The 15,976-nt window shown below is 42.3% G+C and overlaps 1 protein-coding gene across 1 annotated transcript in view; it reads left to right on the forward strand.

Moving 5' to 3' along the window:
* Positions 1–15,976, forward strand: part of LOC114221356 (formin-1-like) — a 290,129-nt gene that overhangs the window by 134,898 nt on the left and 139,255 nt on the right. The window contains exons 7-8 of the mRNA XM_028119472.2: positions 10,763–10,824; positions 12,723–12,811. Of these exons, the coding sequence (XP_027975273.1) occupies positions 10,763–10,824; positions 12,723–12,811 (151 nt within the window). The remainder of the gene's footprint in view (positions 1–10,762; positions 10,825–12,722; positions 12,812–15,976) is intronic.

The raw sequence follows: 15,976 nt of genomic DNA on the forward strand, positions 1-15,976 counted from the left end.
TCAACAAGAATGCAATAATGAATGGTACCAAAACATAAACAGAAAGGTAGGAGAAAAAGCACAGGTAAAAGCAGGAAGATCAATTCTGTTTTAGATGATTTGAATCTGAAACAACTGGAGATATTGAAGCTAACGTGTTCAATGAGCATCTGAAAAGTCTAGCCTGATGTGAAGTAGGTAGGGCTCTGTTGGAGACAGAACATCGCCACAAAGGTATCTGTTTCTCTCTACCCAAGATGATGCTGGATATCTTGTAGAAGAAAGCCAAGTCCCTAAATGGACCGAAGTTTAAAGCACTGCATGACTCACGGCAGGACCTTGGTTGTGGGGGAAGAATGGTTTCAGGAGACTGACCATAATCCCCACAGCACTTGTATTTGGTCCAGGAGAGACTCTGAATAAGTGATTTACTTCTTGCTGGCTTTCCATCTGCTAAACTTGATGACTTGTATTTAAAAGCATTTTGGCATCCTTGGACACAGAGACTGCCTACATGATTGCAAATTAGTGTTTTCATTCCACGTTAGTGATTTCCTCTCATTCTTTTCCCAGGGGAGATGGAAAATTGCTGTTGACTGTTCTTGACATAAACCTCCGTATGCCTTGCAACAGACGAGGTGCCAGAAACCTCCTGGCATTCATTTGGAATTTCCCGTACACTCACAATTTGTATTTATAATATTTAATCTAACATCAAAATAAAACATTTTTCAGCTTAGTTCCTACCAGCCCAGAATCTCAGTTTGGGAGTTCGGTTGCATCAAAGACTATCTTTCTGTTTAGGAATCTCAGATCAAAATGTGAGAGCATGCTAGTTAGTTATGTGCTGGGAAGATCAGAATGTTCCCTCGACTTTGCTCCCTTTTACCTAATTATTTCTAGACATCGCTGTCAAGGCTAATGCCAGGTGGCTAAAACAGAATGAATTTTACCAGGCCTCTGAAATGCACCATGAATCGTCTAGGATTTTCCTGAGGAACGTTCTAAGTCTAGCCTGGAAGACTCTATACTGAAGGCATGTGGTCTCTGAAATTTTTATGGTGCACCCCTACCAGTAAAAAGATTCGGGACCTGCTTCTCAAACTGTGTTCTCTGAAACATGTATATCATGTAAACGTGTGACAGAACTAATATTCACATTATAAAACACATGCCAAAATATGAACTCAAGTGAGACTAATATTATTTCTAAATGTCTTGCTAATTTTAATTTTGATGGCTTTGGGTTCTCATTGGCTAATGTCTCACAGCTCAATATATCAATAGGGTGCAAATCACTATTAACAATAGTGTATCTAAATCCACATTTCAAATAGCCCCTTGATAAATTCTCTTATAATTTATGGAGATCAGTGTCTTGGCAAATCCGATTCAACTATCCTTGCTCTTTAACTCCTTCCACAGCTGAGGGAGAACTTGAACTGGCAGTGAAAGTGTCTGCTCTGCCATTTTCTTATTGTAGATGGGTTGTCTTCTGGGGTTTCCCTGCAGGAATCTTTGGAAGCCAACTTGTTTATTTTGTCAAGTTTAGTTTAGTTAAAACCAGATTTTAGAATCAGAAAACTTCATTTATTTGGGCCCCCCAAAATCGGAGGATGTTGAAAGCAAAAGAGCAAGTGAGGATGCCATGTAAGGAATTTACAAAGAGGACATGTGCTCCTTACCTTCGGACCTACTGAATGAAGGTGCCAGGGTCAATCAATTTATTAAATACTGAGAGAGCTCAATTTTTAAAAAGGATGGCCCGATGAATCAAAACAATAGCTCCGATCCTTCCCTTCCCTTTTTACCTTTTCCTTCCTCCTCCTGAGTCTAAAACACCCGAGCGGCAGGGTTCCCACCCACCTCTTTCTGAGCCACGGTACATTCCTTCACTCACCGAGCTGAGTCCAGAAAGCACAGGGTGGCAATTCTTTGTACTTTACCTTCAGGCAACTGCTGAGACCATCCAATCTGCCTGGAATGTAATTTTGGCTTAAAAGAACCAGAACTAATAGAAGAACAGAAGCAGCTTAACCCAAACTGTTTCTCATTCCACTGCCCTACAGAGAATAGAGGGGATGACGGAGGCGAGGTTTTGGGAATTCTCTGCCTGTGCCCTTCTTTGAGGTTTGAACCATGGACAATTTTAATTGCACCTGTAAAATGGCACTGTGGGCACCTTGAGGCATGCATAGTAATGCCCGCACTTGGGTGAGAATTGGGAGTTTTGCTTTATAAGATTGAGCGACTGTGAGTGTTTGGAACAGATTAGATAAGTATCCCTTTTGGGACTGTTGTTTCTTCCACCTTCCAGCCAGTTCCTGCTCACTGGGTCATCTACACCTGCCTCCCATTTCCATCAAAGCCCGAATTAAGGTCTGTACCAACTAACATGCCACACTAGCAGGCATTTGGCAATGTAGGGAAGACTGTACATACGGTCCCTTGATAGTTCTTGTTCTTTATGGGTCTGGAGGCAACTTTTGTTTGTGTTTCTTCATGCTCCATGCCTTTGCTTCCCTTTTTAGTCTGCTCTGGCATGCAGTATAAAATTGCACTTATTCATATCTTTTCAAGAAAATTAGACTTTATATTACTCTAGAGTTTATTTTCTTTTTATATTTACATTTTCTTTTTTTTGAGATTTTATTTATTTGGCAGAGAGAGAGCACAAGGGGGGGGGAGCATCAGACAGAAGGGGAGGGAGAAGCAGACTCCCCGCTGAGCTGGGAGCCCGATGAGGGGCTCGATCCCAGGACCCCCAGGGTCATGACCTGAACAGAAGGCAGATGCCCAACTGACTGAGCCACCCAGATAACCTATATTTACATTTTCTTTTAAGACAATGCCTTTTCAGTTTCCACATTTCTATTTTTTAGAAATTCTTTTTGCTATGATTTTAACTGCAATACTGATTATTTTGAATAACTGCAAATAGCTGACAAAGATTAAAGTTGGGAGGATTGTTTTATTATGCATATTGAGATAGCATATTAGAAATGAATTAAGTTTAAGTGATAAATAATGGTGAGGTTATGGATGTCTGTAATATACAAATGAAATTTTTGTAGCATGGGCTATATATAGTTCCCGGTAGGAGGCTGCTGATGAATGTAAAAAGCATGCAATGCCATTTAGAGACAAGTGTCAATATAGGCTATTGTGGGTAGCTGGTTCACTGATTTTTTTGTTTGTTTTTTTAAGAGGGTGAGGATTTTAGGTGGAGTGATTATTTATAGCCCAACACTTACAAAGGATAAAAGAAGTGCAATCAGGGGCGCCTGGGTGGCTCAGTCGATTGAGCGCCCAACTCTTGGTTTCTGCTCAGGTCATGATCTCGTGGGTCCTGGGATCCAGCCCTGGGCATTGGGCTCCACACTCAACAGGGAGTCTGCTTGAGATTCTCTCCCTCTGCCCCTCCCCCCACTCACATGCATGTGCGCTTTCTCCCCCCTCTCTCTCCAATAAATAAATAAATCTTAAAAAAATATAAGTGCAATCATAGTCCAGTAAATTTAATTATGGAGCTGAGCTTGGGAAATCAGGCTGTGTGACTTCATGCATTAGTTTCATCATCTGTAAAACTAGGGACAGCAATAGCACCCATCTCCTACAATTAAATGTAAAATACTTAGAACAACACAGGAAGCCCCCAATAAATGCAGAAATTAATTTATTAAGTATTCATCCCCAGTAACGTCTGCCTACTATACCCACCGTCTGGTGTAGTAGACAGAGATTATTTTAAGCTGCTTTAATAATTGGTGTCCTTAGCATTTCATGTGGATAGGTGTAGAGAGCTAGGCTTTGTGTGAACCTCTATCCGCACAGGTGTGCCTGGTGCTAGAGGCAGGGCGTAGTGGCTAGTAGGGAAACGGAAGGCCCATTGACAATGGCGAAGAGACCTAGTTCCAGAGCACTCAGTGGAGGCAAGTTCTCCCCCCTCCACCCTTCTCCCTGCCAGGCCCCCTTCTTTCCACCTTGTGCCCAGTTTTATCATGAATTTGGTCATCCCTCTCCGTGACAGCCTTGTTGTTATGAGGTAAGCCTGTGGGGAAATGTTCCTGTTGTACCTTTCCTCAGCTCTCAGATTCTACCACTGCCTCGTTCCTTGACCCCACATCCTTGCCTTTTCCTTGGTAGAGGTCAAGGTAGTTGCTCTGTGGGAGTGTTGAGGGGTAGGTTACCTGAGAGTTTTAAAAACCCAAAGCCTTCTTTGATACGGTCCCCATTTCATTCTCTTTCCCTTACAAGTTGAATCATTTAGCAAGCCCTAAGAATATCAGTCATTTGGGCAAAACAGCCAAGTTTCACATTGGCCATTTGGAAGTTAACATTGTTAAGAAAATAATCTCTACTAATAGAGTCAAATAATCCTATTAATCTTTGCTTTCACGGGCTGAGAATAAATCTAGTCCATTTGCAAACAATTATTAAACACCCACTTTGTGCAAGATGTTCATGCCAACTACTTATTGAAGGAAATGCAAGGAGGCGTAAACTGGGCTGTAGAGAGGTCACACCTTGGACAGCCAGATTGACTTTGGCTCATCTAACAGACCAAGGAGTGTGCCTTTCCTTCTTGCCCAAAGGTCCTCCTTTGGTCGAAAAGATCAGCTCCTTTAAGTAATTGCTTGTTTCTTACCAATTAGAAGCCCATTGGACAGCAAGCACAGTCATTTTTGGTTTATTTGGAAGTGGCGCACTCAGGGATAGAAAAGCGTTCAGGGTTAAAAATGGCTGGAGGGCTGAGAGAATTCTGGCATGTTCTCTCTCCTTACCCTGGTCCTGTGAAAAGCTGCCTCCGACCCGGAGAGGGAATTTACCTATCGTGTGAGACCCTGACCCCGTGCATGTGCCTGAAGCAGGCACGTAGTTTTTATGTGCGCCTGGTAGTTTCAATCTGTGATACTGATCTGCTTTTTGTCCCTGCTGACGGTTATTATATCTTAATGGGCAAAACTCTACTCTAATGATCCTTGTGTATGTAATTCTTGGAGTACAGAGCAGGCACCAGAGGACCACATAAAAATGTTTGCCTCAATTTCCCTGCAAAAAAAAAAAGGGGGGCCCAGAAACCAGACTTGACCAAGTAACAGATTTTTAAAGGTAAAGGAACCCAATAAAATTACCAGCTTTTCACAGCGTGTGTCTATTTCCTTTCGACATATTGTGAGGTGTAGGTGAAATATTCTAACCGAACTGACAGTGTGAGTGGGGATAACTAAGGAGAGAGGGAGATAAAAGTAAAAACCACCAGCAATGATTGATATTGCAGTAGCAGTGAGTTGTTGGGGTCTCCCCTTTGTGGATTTGACACTTCACCTTTCTGACACCATCTGCAGGAGTGTTGGTATAATGAGTCCTAGACAGATGGGAACAAAAGCTAGCATGGCTTGGAACTACTGTATCAGGGCTTCGAGGCATGCTGTAGAATTGTGTAGGCTGGTATTTGCTTATCCAGCTTATAAGATAAAAGTTGTGTGGGGTGTGTGTGTGTGTGTGTGTGTGTGTGTGTGTGTGTGTGTGACACAGAGCAAGAAAGACAGTGTTTTTTTAAAGTATAAAATGAAGGGAGCTACCCAATCCCAGGCAACTCCAAAAATAATTTAATCTATGACTGGTTTCTTTCTCTATTGTATGGTTAACTAATTAAATGGGTTCACATAAGGCTTCTAAGTTTGATGATAAGAGCCTTTAAGAATCGATTCTCTAATACATCATACCAGTATTTGGGGAACAGAATTATCAGGTATTGATTCCAACCCTGTGTAGGAACCTAAAGTGTTCTTGGGGAATAGGAGGCAGAATTATGTCCACGCAAAACAGCTCTCCTAGGAGTCCTAGTAACTCTGCCATTTTACTTTGTAGAACTTTGACCGGTAATCTAACCTTCCTTGGCTACTCTGTAGAAGAGAAATAAGAGAATTCTAATAATTTCCTTAAGCTCCTGGGCTCAACCAGGATATCTCTTCATAATGCTTCTTCTACCTCTGAATTTTATTTTCCTTTTTTATTTGTGTTTTTAAGATCTTTACATGGAAGAGGGAAAACCTCAGTGGAATACTTGGCATTGACCCTAAATTAGTCTATCTAATTCTTCCTTCACGAGTAGTTTTCCTCTCTCCTGTTCCTCCCTCCAGGTCCTTGGTGTAAGATCAACAGGCCTATCCAGCTCTTAAGGCCCTCTGCCTATTTCTGGGGGTGGCGCAAAGCTCTTCCTCCAAATCTAGATGCAAAGCCTCTGGTTTTTTGTGGGTTTTTTTTTTTTTTAAGATTTTATTTATTTATTTGACAGAGAAAGCACAAGCAGGGGGAACAGCAGAGGGAGAGAGAGAAGCAGGCTCTCTGCCGAGCAGGGAGCCCGATGCAGGGCTCGATCCCAAGACCCTGGGACCATGACCTGAGCCGAAGGCAGATGCTTAACTGACTGAGCCACCCAGGCGCCCCAAACCCTGAGGTGGTTTTAACTCCACTTTCTTCAATCCCGTAGCTAGTTAGTGATACCACTCTGTAGCTCTCTCGTGTCCTGCTTCTCTGTCCCGTGCCTTCTATCCACAGTATTTGCTACCATTCGCTCACCAGAATAGGTTCTTAAAACCAGTTTTTCCAAATTTCGACATGTCCTATGGAATATAACTCTTGTTCAGTTCACTCTGCTGCTCCTAGCTGCTCAGTGCCTCCCTGCTGGATAGGGAGCGCGTTACAGGCTCCTCATCATGGCGTTCAGAATTCACCAGTCTTTGGCTCCAAAGTAGAATTAATGCTCTCCTCAAGCCAAACGTGAACTACCTGCCATTGCCTGCACCTTCCACGAGACTGTCTGCATCTGCTTCTTCCATTTGAAACGTCTCACATCCTTCCTGTTGGTGTTCACTGGCATTTGTTATAAATTTACAGATTGTCCTTGCTCGGAATAAATTTGGCGCAATTAATGGTAATTAATAAATGGGTATTTCACAAGTTTGCCTGAAGCAATATAACTGGTGAATTTTTACTCGTAACCTTTCTACCTAAGGTGATAGTGCTGTTTAAAACATTTCTGGAGGTTAAGAATGAAGGGAAAGCTATTCTCCTCATTCTTTCTTTGAAAATGAGAAAATTTACTTGTGAAACTTAATCAGTTTTTACTATGGACTATTTAGGGCAAGCAGTGTATCTATACTGAGTGTGTGGATGAGGGTGTGATAACACAACTCAACCAACTAAACCTTGATTTTTTTTTTTTTTAACCAGGGACTAATGGGGCTGAGCAAATTACCCTAATTCAGATACACCTCTCATAAGACATTTTCACCTGCCAAAATCCTATCCCTTTTTAAAGTTTCTTTAAAGAAACTTTCTTTAAAGTTTCTGCTCTCTTTTGATAAAGAGAGCAAGACCCCATGCTCTCTTTATCAAAACACTTTTCCTGATACCCAACAGGAGGACTCCATTTGGGGGGATTCCTGTGGCCTCTATCCCATCCACACACTTTTATCGCTGTCACACCCCAGGTGCCATGGCCGGGTGCTGGGGTCATCAAGATGCATATAAATGATCCATGATTACAGGATTTTTGCGGTCCGACAGAGGAGGGAAACTGTTCTGCTACACACCGTAGTACGGGTCCTTTATTAGACTCTCTTCCCTTGTGTAAAATACACATGCAGGGCCACGGAAGAGGAAAAGAATGAGGATGTAAGAATCTGAAGGTCAAGGAGTTCCTTCCAGGGCAGGAAACCTCTCCCCGAGGCCTTTCGGGGGTGAGGAGGCATAGGAAGGGAAGAAGTCATGGTTATGTTGCCCCAAGAGGCTGGAGCACAAGGTATCTGGGAGAAGTGCAGGGGGTAGGAGATGAGATTGGAAGTGTAGTTTGGGGCCAGAAAGGACTGGGCTTAAACATCAGGCCAAGGCATTTGGACTTTACCTGCTATTTAAAGGAAAGACATAAGAGGTATTGCAAACATCAAAGTAAAATGTTGAGACCCGTGGTTTAGAAAAATAACGTTGGTACTATGAATGGTAGATTGGTAGGAAAGATGGAAGTTGGAGATGCAGATGAGGTTGACTTTCTGAATGGACCCAAAGGTACCTTGTATTTCTCTTAAGACATTTGAGGCATTATTTTCTGTAATTACAACTATTTGTGTATATACCTTGACTATTAATAATGCTTCCTGAGGTTATGCTTCAAGCAGGGTTTTGTGAAGGACCAAATGGGTTTAATAGCAACGACTCCTATCTGAAACACTCCTGAATTCTGCAAGTTTCATTTATAGCACAAACTACTCTGTAGCCTGCTTTCTCTAATTCTTTCCAGATGTTAAAGGAGATAAGGCATTAACAAGCATTAAAACACATTAACCATGTGTATATTTGAAATCATAATAGTCATCGTTCATTGGTACCATTTTGAGTTCATACCATGGTCTAGGTGCTATGCCAAGCATACATATTCCCTCATTTAATATTTTTAGCACGTGATATTAGACCCATGTTTTTATGGATGTGCTGAGGCTCGGCCAGGATCACATAGTGTGTAAGTTTTGATCCTTCTGTGACAGTCTTGGTCTTTTTCTATACCTTAAGCTTATTCCTTCACCAGAAAAAGAAACTTCCTTGCTCAGTTACCTCTCCCTGGAAAGTTCTTCTCCCAGACATTTACAGAACTGACCTCTTCAGCTCTTAGCTTAAATGTTGCCTCCTCAAAGAAACCTTCATCACCCATCCTATCTAATGCTGCTCATTTCTTTACTTTCTTCGCTGTATATTATCTGAAATCATTTACTTGTTTATTTTCTGTCTCCTTGGCTAGAGTATAAATTTCATGAGATTAAGTGTTTTGGACTTCTCACACACTTTTGATTTATATAATCAAAATTTTAGAACAGTTTCTACTACTTAATACACATTCAACAAATATTTAGTTCAGTGCTGGGTGAATGAATGAATCAGTGTCTCCAGAGCCCCATATTTGTTCTCCAGTCCCATCCTCTAGATGTTTCCTTGCTGCTGCCTAGCACACTGGAGAAGAATTGGCTGACCATACTACCTGTCAAACCATGTATCTGGGACCCAGACTGATTAACTTTTAAAAACCAAACATTTACTCATGAGAAAAACAACCCACAGGTCATTCTGTTTCTCATTGGTTAAGATAACTCCGTTACATCTAAGCTTGCAGTTCAGATAGAGTACCTACAACGTAGGATTAATTTAGGACAGAACTTGTCTGAGGAACTGTTTGTAGAACTTTACCTTTTCTTACTGCATTCCTGTTGGCCAGTTTTTGTAGGAGAATATTGGAATTGACATAAATGAGGCATTGTTCCTGGCTATTTTTTTTTAAAGCACCAGACATACAGAAATTCATGGTCTTTCTAGTAAATTTGTGAATTCATATGGTCTCCACATACAAAATAACCATCCTCGGAGGGTAAATTCTTTCATTCTTTCCTCGAGCTCCATTTTTCTTTTGTGGTTTCAGATTGGACTTTTTAGAAATGTGATTTCCCTTTGTCTTAGTGGAATCTGAGCTGACTTTGTCACTAGCATGTTAACCTCTTCTTTCCCCCACTCTCTTATATCTAAGAATAGCTTGCTGAGTAACCCTAAGTTAGAGAAGGTGGCCTGCGAAGGAATTTTAAGTACATTTCTCGGTGTTCTGTGAAGTTACATGATCTTAGCTCAGTTAATTAACTTTGTTAAAATTGTATAAGGGGGTCCTTACGATTCGACTACAGAAGGTGCAAAACAATTTGAAAGGAAACTGCCCTTTACCTTGATCCCTACCTTCTCCAAAAACCATGGTGTAATGGCAATGAACAGAATAATGGTTGACGAGCAAAATTTTAGGGCATTCTAAATATCACTGGTTGGTTTAATAAAATTAATTAGCCTGCCACGGAGAAAATTTACTAGCGTGCTGGTTAATTTCACAATGTAAAGTCAGAGAAGGGAGGTGGGGTTGAGAGAACAAACCTTATTAGTTTTGAATAATTATTTAAAGATGTGGAGCTGCCTATTTCAAACACTTTGATTGCCAAATCCATTAAGGCTTTACAATCTCAATGTTTGTATCCCAGTATATATGGGAAGGAATCTCCCCAGGTGAAATCATAATCATATTAGTGAACAGCTAAATGACTTAAAGATACAGAACAACAAGTAGAATCCTAATAAAACCATGGGAATGAGAACTTGCCTTAAGACTAACTCATGGGAGGTTTCCATAATCTTAATTTGCCATTGATGCAATTATTGCTCTTTCTTGTCTTTTTAATCCAAACAAGATGTTTGCAGTGGCCATGGAAAGGTGCCTAAAATCACATGCCTGAATTCATTTAATTTGCCAACATTGTCTTTTTTTCTCTCTTCCTGGTAATGGGCAAGAGTCAGTTCTGGTACATTAGGTACTAAATCTCTTCAATTACCAGCCGGGAAGAAAGATTTAAAATTGTGCTTCAAACCTACAGACTGATTTAGTTTTAAAGCACAAACCCTTCTCCTGTGGAGCCGAAATTAAACTGCAGAAAGGACACAGAACTTGAGGAATTAAACCAGGCAGGGCCAAGGCTCAGGCCAGTGATAGGAACCATTTTGGTTTCTTTCATCGGAGCCCCCCTGGCGCAAAAGGAAAGGGAGCAAGAACAGGCTGAAAGATACAACTTGTGTAAAAGAAGTGCAGTGTTATATTGCCTGGAAGCTAGACGTGGAGTGTGGCTAGCTCATTAGTGTAGGGGAGTCTAATTAAACCTCTTATCTTTTTTTTCCCTCTCTCTTTTTGGGTGCTTGGCAGCCATTTTCAATGTGGATGACTCTGTGGTTGATCTGGAGACTCTGGCAGCCTTATATGAAAATGTAAGTATCAAAGACATACAGAGGCAGAGTTTTCAGATTTTTATATCTTCACTAATAAAAAAAATGTTAAGGTCTAAAAGATGGTTATATGTGACTCCTTCTGCTCCCCTCCCCCAATTGTTAAGCCATTCACTTCTTTGGCCGTGAGGATTTTGATATAGCATGGGAGAGATTAAGGTATATTTTCTATAAACATACATTCAAATGAGAGCAAATGTGAGAAAAGCACTGAGTTCTGACCCCACTGTGGTCTCTTTGCACGCCTGCGTGGGAGGGTGGTTCAAGGTAGAGACCCTTTCTAGGCCGTGGAACCCAGCCCTGCGGCTTACTGTCGGAGTAAGTGAAGCTAAACTACCAGCTTACTGTAGGTGTACACCAGTGCTTCCTCGGGAATGGGAATACTAATACCAGCTCGGATGATTACTTTCAAATCAGATGAGCTCATGACATTGAATGTGGGAAGTAGTATAAGATGGTAGGTGTGTGCTTTGGCTTTAGAGTCAGATAATTTTAGATTTGAGGTCCCACTCTACTGTTGACTGCTGAGTAACTTTGGACCAGTTAAATTCCTTAAGTCTGTTTGATCATCAGTACAATGGGGATTATAAAGGGCTCTATGTGATTTTTGTATTAAACAGAATTCAATATAGGCAGCAGTAGCAATATATTTTGAAAATACACAGCGCTGTACACATATGTGGTCTTTAAATTTAGGCTATATGTGGAATAACCAGCAGAATTGGCAGGCTCTCTTGAGAGGATGACACAGGAGAGTTAAAATTCCCATGGTTTTTAACATTTCTGATTCATTGACTGTTAGGATTTGAAAATAGAGTGAACCAGATTCTCTTTATTGAAGTAGGAGTATTTCCCTGGGAGCTGCCTGGAGCTCTATAGTATTCTCCGGTCAGCAAGTTAAAAAAAAAAAAAAAAAATGATTCATTTCAATGCTACATCTCCTGGGACCTTAAGTCCCTTATAGAAAATTTCCAGAGTGCAATAATCCAACCTCGTGGGATTGCTACTTCCCTACACATTTTCACATTCTTTATATATATCAGGAGCTGTTTAGTACAACTGGGTGGGAACTTCTCACGTTCCATCAGTAAAGCTTTTGTTAATAGACAGGAAGGTGCACAAATGCCAGGCCATTGGGAGCTAACAGTACATTTGTGGAGTACCTGGAAGGCAGCGTGGTGTGATGAGAGAAAGAGATTCTGAGTCAGGCCCTTTATCCAATATTCAGTATGAGCCTTGGTAGGATCATCTGAAATACGAAGATACAATAATTGATATTGAAGGACTTTGTAAAAGGCAGAGTGCCTTCTAGGTGCTTTTTGTTGTTCCCGTGAGCTCAGGACTGTGCACGGGGGCCGTACTCATTAGCTGGGTAGATTGAGAAAATGAGGTAACTAAATGCCAAAAGAAGCAGTGCAGATGAGTGTTTACCAAATTCAGAAAAAGAAAAGGTGGAGACTAGAAATGAAAAAGTCAGGAGCATACATAAGCTAGAGGGGCTGTTCTAAGGGTCAGGAAACAAATGCTAAGGACAGTGGATTGATAACCTGCTTACATGGGAAGAGACGGGGCTTCAAAGGTGGCAATCCAACGTCCTGACTTCTGGATCCCCCTACAGTCTCTTGTTATGACCGTTTGCTTTAGCCAGTGGTTCTCCAATGTTAGCATGCGTCAGAATCTCCTGGAGGGCTTGTTGCCCCGCACCCCCTGCCCCAGCTTCTTATGACCAGGTTAGAGCCAATCATTTGCATTTCTAACTAGAAACAGGTGGGTGATGCCAATGCTGCTGGTGCAGAGACCACACTTGGAGACACATTGCTTTAGACAGATTTTCATTGTTCATTTTTTGTGTGCTTTGTTTGATTCCTGTCTCAACCCAGAGAGCACAAGAGGATGAACTGGTTAAAATAAGGAAGTATTACGAGACATCCAAAGAAGAAGAATTGAAGTTGCTGGATAAACCTGAGCAGTAAGGACGCTTGAACACTTCTCCGTTAGGCCAAAAGAACAAGCACGATCTCTGTCTCCCTGCCTCCCCGCTCTGAGTAATCGCACCTAAACTGTGCAGTGAGCTAAGTCATAGCACCATCATCCCCGTGACCTCCTGCACGCAGCTGAATGACCTGGCTTCCAGGAAAGGCAGCCCGGGGATTTGTGCTGCTGGATCTAATATGTCTGAACCTCTCTCCCCACCCCTCATGATTCCCCTTTCTCGTTCTAGCAGCTTGTTAATTCCTCCTAGACTAAACATTCTAGCCAAAAGGGTAACTGAGGAAGGAAAGCATTGCTCTGTTTAAGGTTCTGCTGATGCAGTTAAAAAGACAATGGCAGACTCACAGAATTCAAATTGGTTTTCCTAAATGTATCCAGTAAACGTAGCCTGAACTTGCCGGCTTTCTCCCAAATCCCTCCACCTGCTCTGCCCAATTGACAGGTGACCTTTTCATCCTTTTCACATCTGCTCATTTTTCTCTCCGTCTAGAGTTGTTTGCTCTACGGTTTGGGCTGTCGAGCCATGGCCTTTGAAAACCTAGACCTCTGATGAGGAACAGAGTGGCTCTTGCCTTGGCTGGGCTCTTGGGGTCTGCACACCACAGATAAGTGTATGGGACTCTGTAGCCCCTGGACCCCAACTACATTTTCATGGCCCAGGACTGAGGATGTGGAATGGGTCTAGAGTGGAGAGAGGGATCCTTTGCCTGTCACCACCTTGAATGCTTCATTCATGTCCAATTCAGGCCACTCCCCTCAGTCTAGAGATGAGGCAGGGGATAGAAAACACAGCAGAAACTAAGAAGTCAGGTTTAGGGCAACAAGTGAGCCCTAGAGACATCTAAGTTTCCGTGGCTTGTATTGAAACTTTCATGGCTTGCCCTTGGGTCCACTAGAATGCCCCACTCCCCTTGGATTGCCTGGACAAAATGACTGGGTGGGGGATTTCTAGGTTTACTCAGTTATTGGCAAGCCTTTGTGATAATTTTGGGAACGTTAGATGAATTGTTCTCACATGGAACAGAGGCCAGGAACCACTCTCTACCCCACCCCCACCCTGCCCCAAGTTAGTTCACGAAGGCTAGGAATCTTGTGAATCAGTGCAAAGGGGGTTCTGCTGCCCTTCTGGCCCATCAGTTTGAGCTACCCTCCCTACCAGTTCCTGCCCCTGACCAGTCCTGTGGTCCACTCCCAGGTCATGTTTCCTAATAATAAATTAATTCCCACTAAGGTGCTAACAACTGAACATGAAGTGACTCATCCTGGGATATTTAGATACCGACAAGGCCATGGGGAGTATTTGAAGACTGTCTTAGTTAGCTTGGTGGCTATAACAAAGTACCCCAAGCAGGGTGACTTAGAAACAACAGAGATTTATCTCTCATAGTTCTAGAGATTGGAAGTCTGAGATTGGGGTGCCATTATGGTTTGGTCTTGGTGAGAACCCTCTTCCAGGCAGACTGCCAACTTTTCTTGGTATCCTCACATGACAGAAGGCAAAGAGAAGGAAGCAAGCTCTCATGTCTCTTCTCCTAAGGGCACTAACTTCACTCATAAGGGCTCAAGGCTCATGACTTAATTCCCTCCCAAAGGCCCAGCCCCCTTAAACCATCACATTGAGGGTTAGGACTTCAACATACAAATTTTGGGGGAGCATAAACATTCAGTCCTTAACAGGGACAATAGGGCATATCAAGCATTTGGGTTGTGCTGGCTATGCTACACTGAGCAATGATCTCTCAGCCTAGAGCTCACATACCTTTCATGTAAGAGATCATAGAGTATTTTAGGCTTTGTTGGAAGTACGTAAACCATAGACAACATGTAAACAAATGGACATGACTGTGTATCAGTGGAATTTTATTTAGGGACCCTGAAATTGGAATGTTATTTGTGTAGACGTCATAAAATGTTATCTTTCTTTTGATTCTTTTTCACTCATTTAAAAATACAAAAACCATTCTTAGTTGGTGGGCCATCCAGAAATGAGTGAGGAACTGAATTTGGCCTGTGGGCTATAATTTGCCACCTCCTTCTCCATGCCCTGGGAGTGGCTGACCCCGTGAAATGAAGAGTGGGTTTCTGTTACTGGAAGTGTTCCCCTTTTCCTTTTGGGTTTATGTCTTTCTAGCATTATTTTTGAAGACTGATTGCCAGGACACAGAATAATGGTGGCAGGTAATTAACAGATAAATTTATGATTCCTGCTTTCTCTACGGGATGACCTGGATAAGGGAGCATTTTCAAAGTTTGAAAATCGTCATGGCGATGGCTTCCCAAAGATGCCTAGCTATCACTGACAGCAAAGAGGACCGTCGTGTTGTCCCAGTGAGGTGATGTGCTCAGGCTCAGTTGCTGGAGGGTGAGGTACACAGAGGTTGGGGCTTCAAGCCTGAGTGCATTTCACCTTTGCCCTTGACCTCCTGCATAGTGCAGCATTTGTTTGATTTTAGCCAGAGTCCGATTTCCTGGCAACTTGCTTGCCATCGGCTCCAAGTTAGTTGACTATAAGCATGTTTTACATACTGGAAAATATGAATCATTTATAGTTTCAACATTGCGATTTCCTAAGATCCCTGTGATGTCCAGTCCTATAAATCATAGCATGGAGAGGGTGGTCCCATCCCTCACCTCATCAGCTTTCTTGCAGCCCAGTGCCAGATTGAGAATGCCACTTCCCATAGAGGTGTCATCTACTCGGGCCCGGGCTGTCTGAGAGCCACTCCCTCCAAGGATGGCCCTCAACTCTTTGCATTCTGCCTTGGGATGGTGGTGAGGGGAGGGGAGGCTCTAGCGGGTTTCATTAGGCCAAACACATGCTTTTTGTAGCCTAGATTGAGGACACAACCTCATCTTAACTCAGAATTCCTGTGGGTTTCCACTTTTATATCCCATCACATGGTTTTCATAATAATCAGAGTTACAGAACTTCAAAACAAAGGTATGTTTACTTTTATGGGCATTCCTTCCTTCATCTCAGTGTCATGGAAAAAAAAAGAAGAAGAAGAAGGGGGCACCTGGCTGGCTCAGTCAGTACAGCAGGCGACTCTTGATCTCAGGTTCTTGAGTTCAAGCCCCACATCGGGCGTAGAGTTTACTTTAAAAAAAAAAAAAAAAGGAAGAGGAAAGAAAAGAAAAAAGA

The sequence above is a fragment of the Eumetopias jubatus genome, unplaced genomic scaffold (genome assembly GCF_037043125.1).
Source record: "Eumetopias jubatus isolate StellerSeaLion01/CBP00866 unplaced genomic scaffold, mEumJub1_p1.0 scaffold_7, whole genome shotgun sequence".
NCBI lineage: Eukaryota > Metazoa > Chordata > Mammalia > Carnivora > Otariidae > Eumetopias > Eumetopias jubatus.